Source organism: Muntiacus reevesi, chromosome 5, assembly GCF_963930625.1.
Source record: "Muntiacus reevesi chromosome 5, mMunRee1.1, whole genome shotgun sequence".
Lineage (NCBI taxonomy): Eukaryota > Metazoa > Chordata > Mammalia > Artiodactyla > Cervidae > Muntiacus > Muntiacus reevesi.
Genome location: NC_089253.1, coordinates 87970516 through 87988389, shown reverse-complemented (window position 1 = coordinate 87988389; position 17874 = coordinate 87970516). Strand labels below are relative to the sequence as shown.

Here is a 17874-nt window from a genome sequence, read left to right as displayed (position 1 = left end):
AGGGTGAAGCATGGACATTAAGTTTTCCTCTTTCCAGGAGCTCCAGCTAGTTAGTTCCTCTTCCTAGGTGGAACCACTGCTTCTTGTTCCTTGGATACTTTTCCAGAAATTCTATTCACTAACAAGTATATAGACAGAGATCTATACTTTTTCCTTCACAGAAATTATACATATGATATACACTTGCATATTATTTTTTTCATTTAAGAGAAATTCTATTATTATTATTAAAGGGAGTGGAAGCCAGTGGGAGTTAGCATATTACTTGCATGTTATCTTTTCATTTAAGGAAACAGCTTGGAAATTCTGTTACTATTATTATTATTAAAAGGAGTAGGTACCAGTGGGACTCAGTGATGGCTGTAAAGTGGGCGGAGGCTGAGAATCGGCGGGTAACACCGAGAATGTAGCTGTGCACTGAGACTATCACGCTTCCTCCGGTCAACAAAAGAAATGATAAAAATGGATAAAAGCAGAGAATGAAAGGGAGAACAGCCTCTTGTGGCATCAGACCACCGCCTGTACCTTCCCAGAAAAGCAGAGTCCGGTTCCTTTAAATGTGCGCAACACGTGCGGCACGTACCGGGAGTAACATCTGGGCGGCTGCCACCCCTGGCTGCTTAAAGAGACAGGCCTTCCCTTCCGATGAAGCTTGGACCGAGTTCAAGTTGCAGCAATTTAGTGAAGGGGGTTGGGGGGACAGAAGAATGGATATCGAAATTGGGGAGGTGGGGCAGGCTTCACCAGGGTGATCCTTTTTCAAAGGGAGGCCACCAGCCTCCAAGATTGATTTCCCCTACTGGTTTGCAATGACTCTGGGAACCCCACTGCCCTAGGATTTTTTCTGTCCAGAGTACGTCACCATCATCGAGATTCTTCTTGGGCCCGAGCAAAAGGGAAGTTAGAGAAAAGTTGCCTCCCTTTCTGTGATCCCACATCAGCTGTGTGACTTTGAGCAAGTTGCTCCACTTCTCTGAGCTCTGGTTTCCTCATTTCACAAGCAGGGGCAATAATGCCCAACTGGCAGGGCCCTGGGGAATGGGACATGAGCCAGAGCTTTGAAAACTGAGCCAGTCAACACATGCTCCTTCTCTTCCCCTCTGCTTATCCTTCCATTTCCTCCTCTAAGGAGCTGGAATTTCAGCCTGCATCCTCCTGAATTTAAAAAACATCCGGTGGATCCTGGCATCAAGTCCTGTCCCCAGCTGCAGAAACTCCCTGCCCTGGGTCCCAGGTCCCATTTGGCTGGCAGAGGCCCTGGTTGGCACACATGCCTCCCTTCACTTGCCTTTTGACCTTGAGCTTGCTGCCGTGTACCCTGGGCCTCACTTTTATCATCTTTACCACGAGCGAATCTCTCTACAATGAGATGATCTCCCAGGTTCCCAGGGACTGTACCTACTTTCTAAAAGAACATGTGGGATTCCCTGGTAGTCCAGTTGCTAAGACAGAGCTCCCAATGAAGGGGCCCAGGTTCGATTCCTGGTTGGGGAACTAGATCCCACAGGCCACAAATAGAGTGCACATGCTGAAACTAAAGTGCGTGCTGCAAGGATGATCGCTGAAGATCCCATGTGCTGCAACTAAGACCTGGCGCGGTCAAATAAATACATACATAAATAATATGTTGACTTTGTTTGGATTGTACAAATAGTATATATTCATTGTAAAATGATTCTAAAAACAATGAAAAATATAAAAAAGAAAATAAAAACTACCTGGGAATAACATACACATGTTCCCACAAGCTGGAAATTATGACTGTAAACATTTGACTGCCATTTTCTTTTAGCATCGTATCTGTAAGGATATATTTTTGCTGAGTGGAGTCATAGTGTATATACTGCTTTCCCCTCATGACACCCTATCAGTGGTGTATTCCTCACGCTGAAGCAGTCCCACATGCTTGAAGCACTCACTTCTGTGAAACAATTTCATTCATTCATTCATTCAACAGTGACCTCAGGGCCAAGACCTTCCTAGGCTCCGAGGTTCTCCTTTACCTCCCAGGGACAAACAGGCAGAATGAGTGAACCCTCATTGTGGGTCGGTGATGCGCTTTCTACATGGCCAGCAGCCAGGAGGACCCGCAAGGGTGTGGATGCCTCTGAACACATTCCTGCCGGCCTCGCCCACTCCAGGCTCAGACCCTCACGCCCACTTTCGCTTTGAACAGGACTAATGAAATCTGAAGGGCTGAGATGTACTGAGAGCTTATCACGGGGCTGTTCTAAGTGCCCCGTTGTTAGCAACGTCACTAACCCGTGCAAGATCCAATGCATAGCTGCCATCGTAAACCCCACTTTTCAAGCGTGGAAACCGAGGCTCACAGTGATCGTTACCATCAAGGCTTGGCGCAGGGTCTTGGGTATAGAAACTGTTGCCTCGCCCCGTCTCGCTTCGTCTTCCCTGTCGGAGTGAAGCCCCGGGAGAAGAGAGGGAGCAGGGCGGCGGAAGGACCCGGGAGCCGCGGGAACAGGCCGCAGGGAGCTGCCTGGACTCGGGAGAAGCAGCGGATTCGGGCGAGTCTGCAGGAAACCCTGCCCCCAGGCCGCGCGGCGCGACACCGCCCCCGGGGCGGGCCCAGTGCGTGGCAGCGGGATCGCCGACCCCATCGCGAAGTTTCCAGCCTGCGAGCGCCGCTGGACCGGCCGGACGTTCCCAGACCCCAGACATGCGGCTCCTGCTGCTCCTGGCCCCGCTGGGCTGGCTGCTCCTAGCCGAAACGAAGGGTGACGCCAAGCCGGAGGGTGAGGGCTCCGGGCGGGGGAGTGGGGGGTGCGGGAGGGAGGCAACAGGGGCTGGCTGGAGCGGGAGGATGGGGGCAGGAGGGCTGGTCTAGGGGCTGCCTCGGTTAGGAGAGGTCTGTAGGGAAGTCCTGGGCTTCTGAGGGTTTCTGGGTTCAGGTTGCTGGTCCCCTGACTCGCTGGTGACTTGGTCACTTCCCCTCTTAGGGTTGCGGTTCCCACTTTCATGCCGCTGGAGGGGAGGAATGGCCGAAGTCCTGTTCAGTACCCGAAGGGTCAAAGAGTAGTAGCACGCATAATAACAAGAACAGTAGCTACCATATATGGAGCGCTGGCCACGGGTCAGACATCAGTTAAGCCGATCCCAAGCTGAAGCCCATCCTTCTGCTATTCCCATTTTCCAGCTGGGCAAACTGAGGCTCTAGAGTTGACTCAGTTGCCCAAGGTCATTCTGCTTGTGGACTTTGGAACCTGGATTCTCACCTAGGCCTCACAACCCTGGAGTGAGGGGCCCCTGGGCAGGGTCGGGGGTGGAAGGGGTGGCTCAAATGCCAGAACCGTTGGTACTTGCCTGTGTCCTCTGTGGTCTGCTCTGCCCCTGTCAGGTGGGTCTTAACTCTCTCTGGGTTGCACATGAGGAAACTGGGGCCCAGACAGGTGCAGTGACTGCCCAGGGAGGTCCAGCCTTGGAGTGGTAGGTCTCAGATCTGCTGGATTCCAGGTCTATAGTGCTCCTTCTACATCCCCAAGGCAGATTGGATTTCAAGGTGTCCCACCATCCCAAGTGGGTGCTCTGCTCCTCCCCAGCTCTACCTGGACCACCTGCCCCGTGAGCATCTGAGAGCCCCCAGGGGGACACTGAAGGCAGGCCAGCCCAGCAAAGCAGAGCCAGACTGGCCATAGCCTCCATCATCCCCGTTCTGTTGGTCCACCCTCCTAGAGAACCTGGGAACAGAGTGGGGGTAGTTTAGCAGATGGCACCTGGGAACAGATGGTAGTTTAGCAGACTTGGGCCAGGAGAAGGGATGGGAACCACCATTTCTTGAATACTTCCTTTGTGTCAGGTTCTACCCAAGGCCACATGTCTCCCATGATGAAGCAGTATTGCTTCATCTCCATAAGGCTTGGTGTTCTAGCCTGCAAAACAGGAGTGACCATACCTCAGTCCCAGAGCTTGAACAGGGATTCCGTTCAGCCCAATACCCAGGCCATCAAGGCATTTTCTTTCTTGGGCCCAGTGCTACTTTTTGGAGTACCCAGCAGGACAGTAAGACCTGTCAAAAAATCCGGTGAGGGCGGTGCTAAGCACAGGGCTGGGCTGGTGGTATGTGCAAAGGTCCTGTGGCCGGGGTCTAGTTGCTGGCCTTTTTTCCCCCTGAGTCTCTCTTCCTTCTGCTTCTACCGATATAGGCTCCCTCCACTTTAAACCATCCCAGGAGAGAAACCCCAACCACCTATGATGAAACTCAGGGGGGTGAGTTGGAGAAACCAAATTGAGGACAAGGCTGCAGGTGCCCTGATCCCCAGCAGGTGTTGAGAGGGGGCAGAGTAAGTGCAAGGCAGCCTCCACAGAGTGTGCAGGATTCTGGGTGTTGCTGAGATAATCCAGGTAAAGCACCTGGTAGATAAGCAGGTCCCCAGACACATGTGGCTAATATCAGGCCGCTCTCAAGTGGCCACCCTGTGCTTCCCTTGCTCCACTCAGACCTTTTTGATAGCGTAAGTAATCATTGGGCCCATTTTGCAGTTGGGAAGACTGAGTTCCCTGAAAGGTTAGACCCCTGGTCTCAGGTTGCCACAGCTTTTTGGAGGTGGCATCATTGACTGCAACTCAGACCTTCTGCTCATTCCTGCTGACCCCTACCTTTGGATAGAGGGGTGTCCTTGTCGGGAGATGCTGCTTGGAGGAGTCTCTCCAGCTCTCCCAGACCCAGCTGGTTGGGACCTCTCAGTCTGCTGGCTAAGAAGACAGCGGAGGATGGAAGTTTTTTCTCTAGGCCTTGCTCAAGCTACCTACTGCAGTGCCTCCCGTGGAGGCCAGCTCCTTCCTCCCCCTGGCTGGGCGGGGCCACCCAGCCCAGCACCAGGTGGCCGGGATGGTGCAGCTGCAGAGGAAAGTTCCATGGGGCAGGCGCAGGGACTGGGCCAGATGTCCCTCGGGGGCCCAGCGAGGCCTGAAGTGGGGCCAGGAACTTGCTGTCTGGGGCTTGGGCGGTAGGGTGGAGATTCTCTCAAGAGCTTGTCTGCCCTTCAAACACCCAAGGATTTGACACAGGGAGAGAAAGATGGATGGTTCTCACTTTCAGGGTGCTCCCAATCTAACGGGGGAGACACGGAGCTCCTCATCGCGGTGGACGCCCAATCCGGTGGGGGAGGCAGAACCCTCTGTGCCCTCCTGTGCCCGAGGGAACAGACATTGCCCCTCCTGGGGGAGCCCGCAGACTGATGGGAGGGACCAAAAAAGGCCTTCAATAAAACAGGATCCAAACAAGCAAATTTGCGCAGAGCTGAGGGAGCAGGGGAGTCCCCAGAGGCAGCCCGGTCCTTTCTGCCTTTCTTCCCGCTCCCTTCTTCCCGGGCTCACGCCTTTCTCTGCAGGCCTTCATCTGGCCACGGAGAGGGGAGGACCAGCCGCAGCCCCGTAGGCGCTGAGATCTGAGGCTCCAGGATTACCGGCTAGGCTTGGGTGGGAGCTTCAAGCTCTGCTGTGGAACAGCAGGAAATGGAGAAGCAGGCAGACCCAGCTGGTTGGTGTGTGTGTGTTGGGAGGGGGGAGTCTGAGGAGACCTAAGGGTGTGAGTGGGAGGCCAGACCCCTGAGGAGAGGCAGGGTTGGCTCTGGCCCTGGGAATCCCCATCTCCAGGCTCTGCTTCCTTTCCAGCCCCAGGTGGGCGTTGGGGATGAAGGAGGAGTTTTCATTCATTTCCACCTTCCCAGAGAGCAGATTGGGTGTGTCCTGACCGCGCCTTGAGATCCAAGACACACAGACCGTCTGCCCCCTTGCCTGGGCTGGCATTGCTTGGGGCGAGGAGTTGGCATACCACGGAGCACGGCTGAACTGGCCTGCATCCCCAGCCTTCTCTTAGGATCCCAGAGAGATGTCTGCACTCCCACAAGCCCTTGGCGCAGCCTTTCCGGTCATTCTTGCTCTCAGGAAGACAGTTCCCCTCCATCCTGGTCCCCCCAGCACAGCTCCCTCTGTTAGGGGAGGTTCCCTATGACAAAAATTCCTTCAATCCTCACATGAGTCTCTGGAGGAAGTTGTTTTTTCTTTTTCTGGCTGCACTGTACAGCTTGCAAGACCTTAGTTCTGTGACCAGGGATTGAACTTGAACCTTCAGCAGTGAAAGCGAAGAGTTCTAACCATTGCTCGACTGCCAAGGAATTTCCTGATACTACTGTTACTACTCCCATTTTGCAGATAGGAAAACAAAGGTGCAGAGAGGCCACGTTACTCTCCCAGCAGTCTGTCTCTCGCAGTTTGCCACTCCGCTCTGCTGTTTGGTTTATCTCTGCTGACCCTGGATCATGGGTCATCATCTCTCCAGGGAAACCACTGCTGGACTTGGAGCAGCAAGTCAGGGGGACCAAGAGCCCTGGATGGCCGGCCTCACGTGGGCCTTGGCCTCAGCCCGTGGCGGCTGGCTGGACCAGACAGCAAGCAGGTGGGCGGGTCCCTGGTGTTCACGGAAGGCGAATCCTCCACGTTGTCAGCCTGTGGGCTGCCCAGAGCTCTGGCTGCGCGGTGATTTGGGAAGAGACCTCACCGCGTGACTGGAGCCGGGTGCCCATGCTGGGGAGGCCTGAGAGAAGGCGACCGGAAAGGCTGGATTCAGCTGGCAGCTGGGATTCCCAGCATTCCAGGATCTTGGACAGGGAGGTGAAGGGCATGGGCATGTGGGATTCCAGCTCATTCCTGTCTTATACTTCAAGGTTCTGTGACCTTGGGCAGGTTATGTAGCCTCTCTGTGCCTCAGTTTCCTCACCTGTAGAAGGGGAGTAGAAATGTCACCTATCACATAGGATGGTTTTTTAAAAATTATTTAATTGGCTGTGCTGGGCTTTCACGGCTGCCTGTAGGCTTCTTTTGTGAGTTGCGGAGAGTGGGCTTCTCCTTGCAGTGGCTTCTCTTATCATGGAGCACAGGCCCTGGAGTGCAGGCTCAGTAGTTCTGGCACACAGGCTTAGCTGCCTAGCAGCATGTGAGATCTTCCCAGACCGGGATCAAACCTGTGGCCCCATCATTGGCAGGAGGATTCTTAACCACTGGACCACCAGAAAAGTCCCTGCTTAAGATGTTGGTGGTTAAATTCGATAACAGATGTGACATGCTTCAGGCAGTGCGTGGCATTGAGTCAAGGCTCAGCTGGTGCTAGTGCCTAATAGTCACTCCCGATAGGGCTCCAAAGGCCACCCTCTGCACATCAGGCCCAAGTCACACTCAGTCCCAGCCTTGGGGAGGGACACCAAGGAAATAGAGACATTGGGCTCGTCATGATGAAGGGAGAAGGAGCAGGTTTGTACTGGTACTGCACCTGCGGGGCATACTGAGACTGCTCGAGCTGAGGACTGATGGATGTAAGGGCGTGAGATTGAGGAGGGCTTCCTGGAGGTGGTCTGGGGAAGGAGCAAGTTTGGCAGGCAGGACAAAAGAATAGGGTGCTGGTTGGATTCATCAAGGCAGTTTCATGGGGATGTTGAGAGCTGGTGCCAGGGTCCCTTAGGGCACGGGCCTGCCTTGAGTTCTCTTGCTGTGAACCACCTCCCGAGCCCCTGCATGGGAGCCTAGAGTCAGAGGACCAGGGGATGGGTGGTCCTATCCAGTCAATCCTAAAGGAGATAAACCCTAAATATTCATTGGAAGGACTGATGCTGAGGCTAAAACTCCAATACTTGGCTACCTGGTGTGAAGAGCCGACTCAATAGAAAAGACCTTGATGCTGGGAAAGATTGAAGGCAGGAGGAGAAGGGGACAACAGAGGATGAGATGGTTGGATGGCATCACTGATTCAATGGACAAGAGTTTGAGCAAACTCTGGGAAATGGTAAAGGAGAGAGAATCCTGGCATACTGCAGTCCATGGGATCATAGAGAGTCAGACACGACTGAGCAACTAAACAACATCAGCCTCCCAGGCCCTGCATTGGAGCCTAGAGTCAGAGGACCAGGGGAGATGGGTAGGACCAGAGGTTTCTAAACGTGGCTGACATCAGAAATCACCAGGGAAGTGGAGGAAGAATCCAATCCAGCCTCCTGGCTCCATCTCAGATTGCTGGTCCCAGGACCCAGGAGTGTGGATTTCAAAACCTCCTTTGTGATGCTAACATGCAGGCAGGTTTGGGACCTCCTGTACTGGGCGATCGTGGCCAGGAGAGTGGACATTGTGTTGCCCAAGGAATATAGGATTTGTAAGGTCCCCTTGCAAGACCCTGGCAAGGAAAACTGAGCAGAGACAGGCTGGGCAGGTGGAAGGGGGCATGTGGGGAGGGCCTGGCTGACCCGTCTCTTTAGATGGAGACGGATGCCTGACCACCATCCAGGCCTGAGCAGGGCATGCAGAGTTAAGAGAGGGGCCTTTAGAGCCAGATGTCTGTGTCCACATCATCGTGCTGCCTTGGGCAGGTTACAGTGTCTGAGTCTTCCCCCCGCCCTGCCCCCTGCCGCCTGACTTCAGGAGCCCTTGCCAGTAGAGAATCCAGAATCTCACGTAGATGCACACACTGGCTTTTTCCATCCATGAAATGTGACACTCTTCCTGTCCCCAGCAGCCCCTCCTGTCGACCAGAGGGCCTCAGAGCTAAGGCTTTGGCTCTCCTTTCCTGGGGGCAGAATTAACCATCCAGGCAGGAGTTGGAGGGAGTCCTTCCCCTGAGTGTGAGCCATGCCCCTCTTCCCTGGACCCCAGGGTCAGCTGGTGAGGCCTCCCCTCTCCACACCTGCCTAGTGAATCCACCCTTTTCTGCCCCAGGTCTCTGGACCCACCCCCAGTGGACTCTTGCCAATCCTGGCCCGGCTGCTTGGCACCATCCCCCTGCTCTGGGACCGGCAGCCTGCCTCTAGGCTCAGCTGACTCTGCCAGGCTGGGCCCCTTTGTTCTTTTAGCCCAGGCTCCTCCTGACTTCTTGGGGAGGTTAGGGTGGGAGGGCCTGACTTACCTGTGCTCACCTGGCCACTTGGAAGGTCTGTTCATCCATAAACGTGCTAAGTCCTGGACCCCAGGGAAACAAAACTCACCCAGTGAATCAATGATGAGTGCTGCAAATGATGGAGTCCTGCCTCTGAGGGCAGGAGAGAGGTCAAGAGAAATCCAGGAAGGCTTCATAGATGTGGAGGTAGGGAAGAAGTGAGACCGGGAGGAAGGTTAGAGAAAGGGCAGAGAGAGAAAACCCTGGCAGGAGGGAGGTGCCCAGCAAGATGAGGAGCAGGGCCTGCTTGGTGGAGGGAATGAGGGTGTCAAAGGCCAGTGGGCAGGGGCCCTGAATGCCAGAGCATGGTGTTTGCCTCTCAGTGATCAGCACCACGAATAGCTCTTAGTATGTGCCAGCATTCCAACAAGGATTTTCCAGGCCTGGAAGTGAAATGGGCTTCCCTGGTGGCTCAGATGGTAAAGAATCCGCCTGCAATGTGGGAGCCCTGGGTTTGATCCCTGGGTTGGGAAGATTCCCTGGAGGAGGGCATGGTAACCCACTCTAGTATTCTTGCCTGGAGAATCCCTATGGACAGAGGGGCCTGGCAGGCTACAGTCCATGGAGTCGCAAAGAGTCAGACATGACTAAGCCTGTGAAAGTGAAAAAAAGTGCTCGTGACTGAGCACAGAAAGTGAAAAAAGTGAAAGTGTTGGTTGCTCAGTTGTGTCTGACTCTTTGGGTCCCCATGGATTGTGGCCCGCCAGGCTCCTCCGTCCATGAAGAATTCTCCAGTCGAGAATACTGGAGTGGGTAGCCATTCCCTTCTCCAGGGGATCTTTGCAACCCAGGGATTGAACCCAGGTCTCCTGTACTGCAGGTGGATTCTTTACTGTCTGAACCACCAGAGCCTGATCTCATTTAATTAGTCTAGCAGTCCTAGGAAGCAGGTACTGTTATTACCCCTGTTTTACAATGGGGAAACTGCAGCTCAGAAGGTCAAGGACTTGCCCAAGGTCACACAGTTGATAAGGAGCAGAGCCAGGAGCCTATCCAAGCCAGCTACAAAGCTTTTATTTATTTTTTTTCCCAACCAGAGATTCAACCTGGGCCTCAGCAGTGAAAGCCCAGACTCATAACCACTAGTACACCAGGGAACTCCCAGAGCCTTTACTTCCCAGAGAATGCAATCTCAAAGTATGGTCTGGGAGCGGTTTGTCCAGGGCTCCCAGAGGTGGTATGTGGGAGAGTTTCCAGCAGGTTCTGTTGTAGAGATAAAGCCACCCTGCAGAGCCCAGAGTGGTTCCTTGTAAAAAAGGTAGCATAAGTAAGTTCATTTATATCACTTCTTTTTAGATTCCACATATAAGGAATGCCATAAAATATTTTTCCTTCTCTGTCTGACTTACTTCAGAAAGAGACTCACAGACTTAGAGAATGAACTTATGGTTGCTAGGGGTAAGGATGGGAGGAATGGATAGGGAATTTGGAATGGACATATACCCACTGCTCTATTTAAAATGGATAACCAACAAGGACCTACTGTATAGCACAGGGAACTCTGTTCAGTGTTCTGTGGCAGCCTGGATGGGAGAGGAGTCTGGGGGAGAATGGATGTGTGAATATGTCTGGCTGAGTCCCTTTGCTATCCACCTGAAACCATCACAACATTGTTAATCAATTATGTGCTCAGTCACGCCTGACTCTCTGCGGCCCCGTGGTCTGTAGCTCGCCAGGCTCCTCTGCCCATGGAATTTTCCAGGCAAGAGTACTGGAATGGGGTGCCATTTCCTATTCCAGGATAATTGGTTATACTCCAATACAAAATTTTTTTTAATTTTCTTTTTTTTTTTTTTTTTTGAGGAAAGGTAGCATAGCCACTCTCTGGCCAAAGGCCAGGATTTCAAGTGAATTGCTACTGCAGGCCAACTCTTCTTGGTTCTCACGGTGTTGGCAGAATCCAAGGCCAAGTGAGGCTCAGCACAAAAATGTATTGAGATCAATTAGCAACGTCTGCCCTAAGTGCAGGCATGGAGAGTGGAGGTTGTTCGCAGGATGATGTCTGACATTGGCCAGAGAGGTCCTCCTGGTGTTCAACATTCAGAGAGAATCCTTTCCTCTGCCCTTAAATCCAGAGAGACCCAGTCCCATAATGCAAGGTGCAGATGCTTCTGTTCTGGGCATTTCCTGCCATGTTGGTCAGTTGCCAGATAGACGGAGACCCAGGTCACGTTGCAGCTCTGACATTAACCTGCTGAGTGATCTTAGGCGTGCCCCTTCCTCCCTGGGCCCTGGGCCCTTGTCTGTGATGGGTTGACGTGAAGATACATCCCGTGGGATTTGACACATCCCTTTGGGCACAGTTACCCACTCCTGACGCCACCTCTTTTCATCCTCCATTCCCTTCTGTGTCCCTAGACAACCTTTTGGTCCTCACCGTGGCCACGAAGGAGACCGAGGGGTTCCGACGCTTTAAGCGCTCAGCTCAGTTCTTCAACTACAAGATCCAGGTAAGGGGCTCCCTGAGTGGGGGCAGAGACAGCCGAGGGGAGGTGCTGGACAGATAGAAGTCAAGATGCTCTGTCTGTCAGATGCCCAGGTGGGGCTGGAAATTGAGCTGGCCAGGTTTCTCTTTAGCAAAAGCCCATGTTAAGGGGCCTGTCTCTGCAGGCGCTGGGGCTGGGGGAGGACTGGCCTGGGGAGGCGACGTCGGCAGGCGGAGGGCTGAAGGTCCGGCTGCTGAAGAAAGCCCTGGAGAAGCACGCCGACAAGGAGAACCTGGTCATTCTCTTCACAGACAGGTAGGCAGCTGAGAGGTAGAATATTCTAGAATGAGGCCCTGCCGGGACATCAGGGATGAGGTAGGGATTACTCTAGTTAGGGTTCCCTGCAGTTCTAAGGGATCTATGCAGAAAAGACCCATTTCCATTCTTGGTGAAAAGATGGATGGGGGGACCTGCCCAGGTATGGTGAGCTATGCTTCTTTTAATGTATATATAATATATATAATTTTATATATTTGTTTTTGGTTGCACTGGGTCCTTATTGCTGTTTGCAGGTTTTTTTCTAGTTGTGGTGAGCAGGGGCTACTCCCTAGTTGCGTTTCACAGGGCTTCTCATTACGGTGGCTTCTCTTGTTGCTGAGCACAGGCTCTAGGGCTCTTGGGCCTCAGTAGTTGTGGTGTATGGGGCTCAGTAGTTTCAGCTCCTGGGCTCTAGAGCACAGGCTCAATGGTTGTGACTTGTGGACTTAGTTGCTCTGTGGCATGTGGGATCTTCCCGGACCAGGGATCAAACCTGTGTCTCCTGCATTGGCACGTGGATTTACCACTGAGCCACCAGGGAAGCCCGCTGAGCTATCCTTTGAGTGTGAAATGGGCACATATTATGGGGACCATGTCTCTTCCCAGGGAGGAGGTGGAAACTTGGTGGGCAGGGTCAAAGGTAACAGAGCTGATCTATTTGCCAGATGTGGCCCAGGGCGAGCATGGGAGGAGGATATTGTTAGTTGCTCAGTCGTGTCCGACTCTGCGACCCTGAGGCCTGTAGCCCACCAGGCTTCTCTGTCCATGGGATTCTCCAGGCGAGGATACTGGAGTAGGTAGTCATTCCCTTCTCCAGGGGATCTTCTTGACCCAGGGATCGAACCTGGGTGTCCTGCATTGCAGGCAGGTTCTTTACCGTCTGAGCCGCCGGGGAAGCCTGGGCTCCTCCTGCCTGTGCCCTCCTGAGCCCCCGCTCCCCACCAACCCCGTCTCCTCCCTGCCCTGCTCCATCTTCTCCCGGCTCTGGCCACAGCTACGACGTGGTGTTTGCCTCGGGGCCCCGAGAGCTCCTGAAGAAGTTCCGGCAGGCCAGGAGCCAGGTGGTCTTCTCCGCCGAGGAGCTCATCTACCCGGACCGCAGGCTGGAGGCCAAGTACCCGATGGTGTCCGACGGGAAGAGGTTCCTGGGCTCTGGAGGTGAGGAACCCGGGTACACAGTGTGTGGCAGATGGGGCGGGCTCCAGAGAGGTCCATCCGCTGCCTTGCGGAGGACCCCCTGACTCGACATCCCACATGGCTATCGCAAGCTACTGAATGCAGAGTGTCCTTGGAAGAACTGAGTTTTTAACCTTTAAATCAGCTCCCCTGCAGTCTTCTTCATCTCATTCAATAGCCCAGGACTATTGAATCTGCACAGGACAAAACAGGGAGTCACCCCTGATTCCTCCCTCCCCTCCCCCACCTTAGTCCTTCAGCAGGTCACACCACCCCCACTCCGAGAGATCTCTGGAGTCTGCCCGCTCATGTCCACAGCCCTGGCCACCGCCTCTCAGCACCGCTGGTGTGGGCAGTAGTCTTCTGACTGCTCTGCCAGCCTCCAGCCTCGCCCCTTTCAGTCCATTCTCCACCCAGCACAGATGCGAGTCCACACACATCACTCAGTGACTTCCTGTTGCAAGGAGAATAAAACCCATATTTTATTCTGGATTCCTCTGTCCCGCCACGAAGGGGGGTCCGCCCCAGCAACCCTATCTCCCTATTGGCCGAGATAGTTAGCGCAGCCCAGATGGCCTGGCCCTGGCCCAGGGGTAGAGGTGTCCTCGGGGGCGGGGCCCTTTCCTGGCTGCCCACCTTTTTCTCTTCCCCTCCCACCAGTCTACACAGTAGCTAAGGAGCTATGTGGGCTTTTCCCTCTAACGCCTCCTGCACTGTGTGACTTTGGCTCAGCCTCTGCCCTTTTCTGGGTCAAGTTTCCTGGATAACTATAGAAAAGGGGCTCCAAACTTATGCCCCACCAGCCCTGGGCTTCAGTCTAACTCAGTCATTCCCCACCTGTGTGTAGCCCAGGACCTGAGCTGGTGCAGCTTAATGGACAACAGTGATTTTTCTCTCTGGGCTCAGTGGGAACTTGTCACCAAGTGGCATTAACAGATAGACTGTTTCCAGCCCATAGACAGCACCTCCCCTCAATCCAGGAGGGCTTCTGAGAGGAGGCAGGGCTTATGAATAAAGAAGTGAAAGGTGGGTGAGAGGGAAGCCTGGGAGGAGGCCCCTGACTCAGAGGTCAGAAGCTGAGTGTCTTTCTCTATATGTCCCCCACCCCCAGGCTTCATTGGTTATGCCCCCAACCTCAGCAAACTGGTGGCAGAGTGGGAAGGCCAGGACAGCGACAGCGACCAGCTCTTTTACACCAAGATCTTCTTGGACCCAGAGAAGAGGGTAAGCGGCAACGGGTAGGACTGTGGGATCTTGACGCTGGATCCCGCAGATTGGGCTGCACTGGGAGCAGCCCCCGCCCCCCAGACCTGACCCCCTGGGTTGGGCATTAACACCCCATTTATCTATTCTTCGATTCACTCATCTATTCAGCAGGTATTTTTAAAAATATTTATTTATAGTATTTACTTTTTTATTTTTGGCTGTCCTGGGTCTTTGTTGCTGCACTGGCTTTTCTCTAGTTGCAGAGAATGGGGGCTGCTCTCTAGTTATGGTGTTCGGGCTTCTCATTGCAGTGGCTTCTCTTGTTGCAGAGCTTGGGCTCTAGGGCACTCAGGCTTCAGTAGTTGCAGCTCCCGGGCTCTAGACCACAGGCTCAATCGTCGTGGTGTGCTGGCTTACTTGCTCCACAGGATGTGGGATCTTCCTGGATCAGGGATCGAACCTGTGTCTCCTGTGTTGGTAGGCAGATTCTTAACCACTGAGCTACCAGGGAAGCCCCAGCAGATATTTACTGAGTTGTGTGTGAGACACTGTCAGGTGTAGGTAATGAACAAGACAGTTGGGGTTTCTGCCCTCCTGAACCCTCAAACTGGGGAGAGGAGGAATTGGCAGCCTTCTGTCAGGTGGTGAGGATGGTCTTGAAAGGAACTGACAGCCTGAGCTGCCCCTGTCCCACCCCACTTGGGGGAGTTCTGAGGGACTAAAGAAATCTTGACTGGACCTGGGCCCCACAAGCCAGGCCTCTGATCCTGTGTCAAGGCAGGGATCCTTGAGGGGAGTGGAGGTGGTAGAACTGAGCAAGTGTAACCCCAAAGCCAGCCAGTGTCCTCTGGGCAGGCAGGAAACTTAGGGAACCCTTGGGGTGAGGGTCAGTATTCCTGGATTCTGCCCTGCACACCCCCTCAACCCCTATTTATGCTGTGTTGCGTGACAAAGGGTAAGTCACTTTCCTTCTCTGGGCCTCGATTTTTATTATCCATGAAATGATGAAGTGAAGCAGTTGGACTTGTGTAGTGGAAACTATGAACTTGATCTTTGTTGGCTCAGTCCTTCCTCCTCCTTCCCCTCTGCCTCCAGTGATATTGCTAGTAGAAGCCTGTGGTCTAAAACGGTAGAGCTGCTCTCTGTGGGATGAAGGCTGACCCTAGAGTGTCACTTGGCTTGACCTAGGTTCCTTGAGACATAGTTGCACCTGCAAGAGGTAGCTTTATGCGGTGAACATGGACCTCAGGGCCAGGCTGCCCATTTCCAATGCCAGCTTAGCCAGTTACTAGCTATGTGACCTTGAGCAAGTTATCCAACCTCTCTGTGCCTTGTTTTTAAATCTGTGAAATGCAATGATGATACTTTCTCACAAGACTGTTCTGTGGATTAAATGAGTATGCTTGTAATACTTAGAATACTGATTGGCACACAATCAAGTGCTAAACAAGCATCTGTTATCACAATGGCTGTTGAACCAGCGGTCCCCTTAGATTCCTTCCAGTTCAGAGAGTCCCTGGTTCTCTGTGAATAAAGGTGCTAGAGCAGTAAATCCCAGGGGCTCGGCCACTGACTGACCTTCCCAGGGCTCCCAGCTGCCCTGATGTGACAGGACAAAGTGGGTGGAGGGAGAGGAAATGGCAGAAGGGAAGGACTGGCTCCCCACACTGGGTGATGGAACCCTGTCCACTGCCAGGGCTTGTTCCTGGTGCAGTCCAATGCCCTCTTTCCTACAGGAGCAGATCAATATCACCCTGGACCACCGTTGCCGAATCTTCCAGAATCTGGATGGAGCCTTGGGTGAGTAGCCCCGACAGGGAGGGGGATCCTGAGAGGAGTGGTAAGGAGATGAGGATTCCAGCCAAGGAGGTTCCTCTCAGCTGTTGTGCTGGGATTTTGCCTATCTCATCCCCACGTCCCCAGAGACCACCTGGATATTCTCTGGGGGCAGAGCTGTGTCTCTTTGGGGTGAAGAAAGGAGGGCCAGGAGGTCAGTCCAGAGAGCCTGCTGGACACCAGGGCTCAGACTGGGAGGAGCTGGGTGATGCACTCAGTGGGTATCCCATCCCTGCCCTGCGTCCCTGGTCCTGCGAGATGAGCCTACTTCACCTCCTTCCCCTGCTCTCCCACCTCCCAGGTGAAGACTTCCTGAGCTGGGGGCAGGGAGTTGATGGATGACATGGGAAGCAGAGAGGCCACTTGTCCCTTGAAACCACAAATGCTGTTGGCCTGGTCCCAAGTCAGTGGCTGGTGATGATGCTGCTTTGCCACTATTTTGCTGGGTGACCTCAGGCAAGACATATACACATACCCTCGGGCGTCTGTTTTCCCATCCTTAGAGAAGTTGGACCAGATCATTGATTGGTGATTTAATGGGGTAAATGGACCCCTTTGAGAGTCTGAGGAGAGCTCTGGGTCACATCCTAGTGAGGTGCAGAGACATCACACCCTTTGGTCTGTGGTTTCTGGGAGTTCATGAGCCTCGGTTAAAAAGCTGGGTCCAGACCACTTCTTGGGTGGGTCAGGGGCTTGCACTGATGGGCTCCCCTCACATGATCACTCGCCACAAAAGGCCTCCCTGCCAAGCATCTTCTCAGGCCTCTGGGAAAAGGCCCGTCTGCATTTTATAACTGTCAGACAGAGCAGTCCTACCTGCTGTCTTATGTGCAGACTGTCTGGGTCAGAGCCCAGAACTTGGCCTCTGGGCCTGATGCTGGACAGGTCTCTGTTTTCTGACCTACAGATGAGGTCGTGCTCAAGTTTGAAATGGGCCAAGTGAGAGCGAGGAACCTGGCCTACGACACCCTCCCGGTCCTGATTCATGGCAACGGGCCCACCAAGGTAGGGAGGGGCCCCAGCCCCAGGGGAGAGTCCGGGGGGAGAGGTCCAGAATCCGGGTTGTGCTCTCACTGTGACCCCAAAACTTCCCCTTGGGTTTGGGGCCACCTACCTGGGACCCGCTCACTGCCCCTGACCTCACATCTGAGTTCAGGGTGGTGCCTCCTCTCCGTACCGGATGGTCAGTGATGCCTGTCCATCTGTGCTGGACCACAGAGGAGGCACTGTCCCCATCCAGGTCCAGGCGGGGCTGCCTTGAGTCATCTGTACTCTGCCACTCCAGGGCAGACTTGTTTCTACATTCAGCAAACATTGCATGTTTGCACCAGGGCGTGAGGCCTCGCCAGCCCTGAACAGTACAGAGTGTTCCCTGTTCTCCCAGAGCTGTAGGAGGAGGGCGGGGTGCAGGCCAGCCTCCCCTGGCCCTTGAGGGACAGGCCCCTGGACCACAACTGGTTTCTAGGAGTGTGGTCCTCAACCACTCCTTCAGAATCACGTGGACAGGAGGGGAAGGGGAGTGTGTTTAAATGCAGATTTCCTGATGCCACCCAAGTGCGTGTGTGCTCAGTCGCTCAATTGTGTCCCACTCACTGTGGCCCCATAGACTGTAGCCTGCCAGGCTCCTCTGTCCATGGGATTTTCCAGGAAAGAATACCAGAGTGGGTTGCCATGCCCTCCTCCAGGGGATCTTCCCAACCCAGGGATTGAACCCGCGTCTCTTGTGTCTCCTGCATTGGCAGGTGGATTCTTTACCACTAGCGCCACCCACCCAAGAGCTGCGGTTTTGAAATGTCTGCAGATGTGGGGCCCAGGAATCTGCATTTTACACACTCCCAGGAGGTCCACAGGGCTTTCCAGGTACCACTAGTGGTAAAGAACCCATCTGCCAATGCAGAAGACTTCAGAGACGTGGCAGGTTCAGTCCCCGGATTGGGAAGATCCCCTGGAGGAGGGCATGGCAAGCCACTCCAGTATTCT

General features: G+C 53.9%; 1 protein-coding gene across 1 annotated transcript in view; it reads left to right on the top strand.

Annotated features, from left to right (window-relative positions):
• Positions 1-2580: 2580 nt before the first annotated feature.
• PLOD1 (procollagen-lysine,2-oxoglutarate 5-dioxygenase 1) overlaps positions 2581-17874 on the top strand; it is a 30435-nt gene continuing 15141 nt past the window's right edge. Inside the window, exons 1-7 of the mRNA XM_065935743.1 lie at positions 2581-2750; positions 11291-11382; positions 11543-11673; positions 12671-12834; positions 13964-14076; positions 15795-15858; positions 16802-16899. Of these exons, the coding sequence (XP_065791815.1) occupies positions 2675-2750; positions 11291-11382; positions 11543-11673; positions 12671-12834; positions 13964-14076; positions 15795-15858; positions 16802-16899 (738 nt within the window). The 5' untranslated portion in view covers positions 2581-2674. The remainder of the gene's footprint in view (positions 2751-11290; positions 11383-11542; positions 11674-12670; positions 12835-13963; positions 14077-15794; positions 15859-16801; positions 16900-17874) is intronic.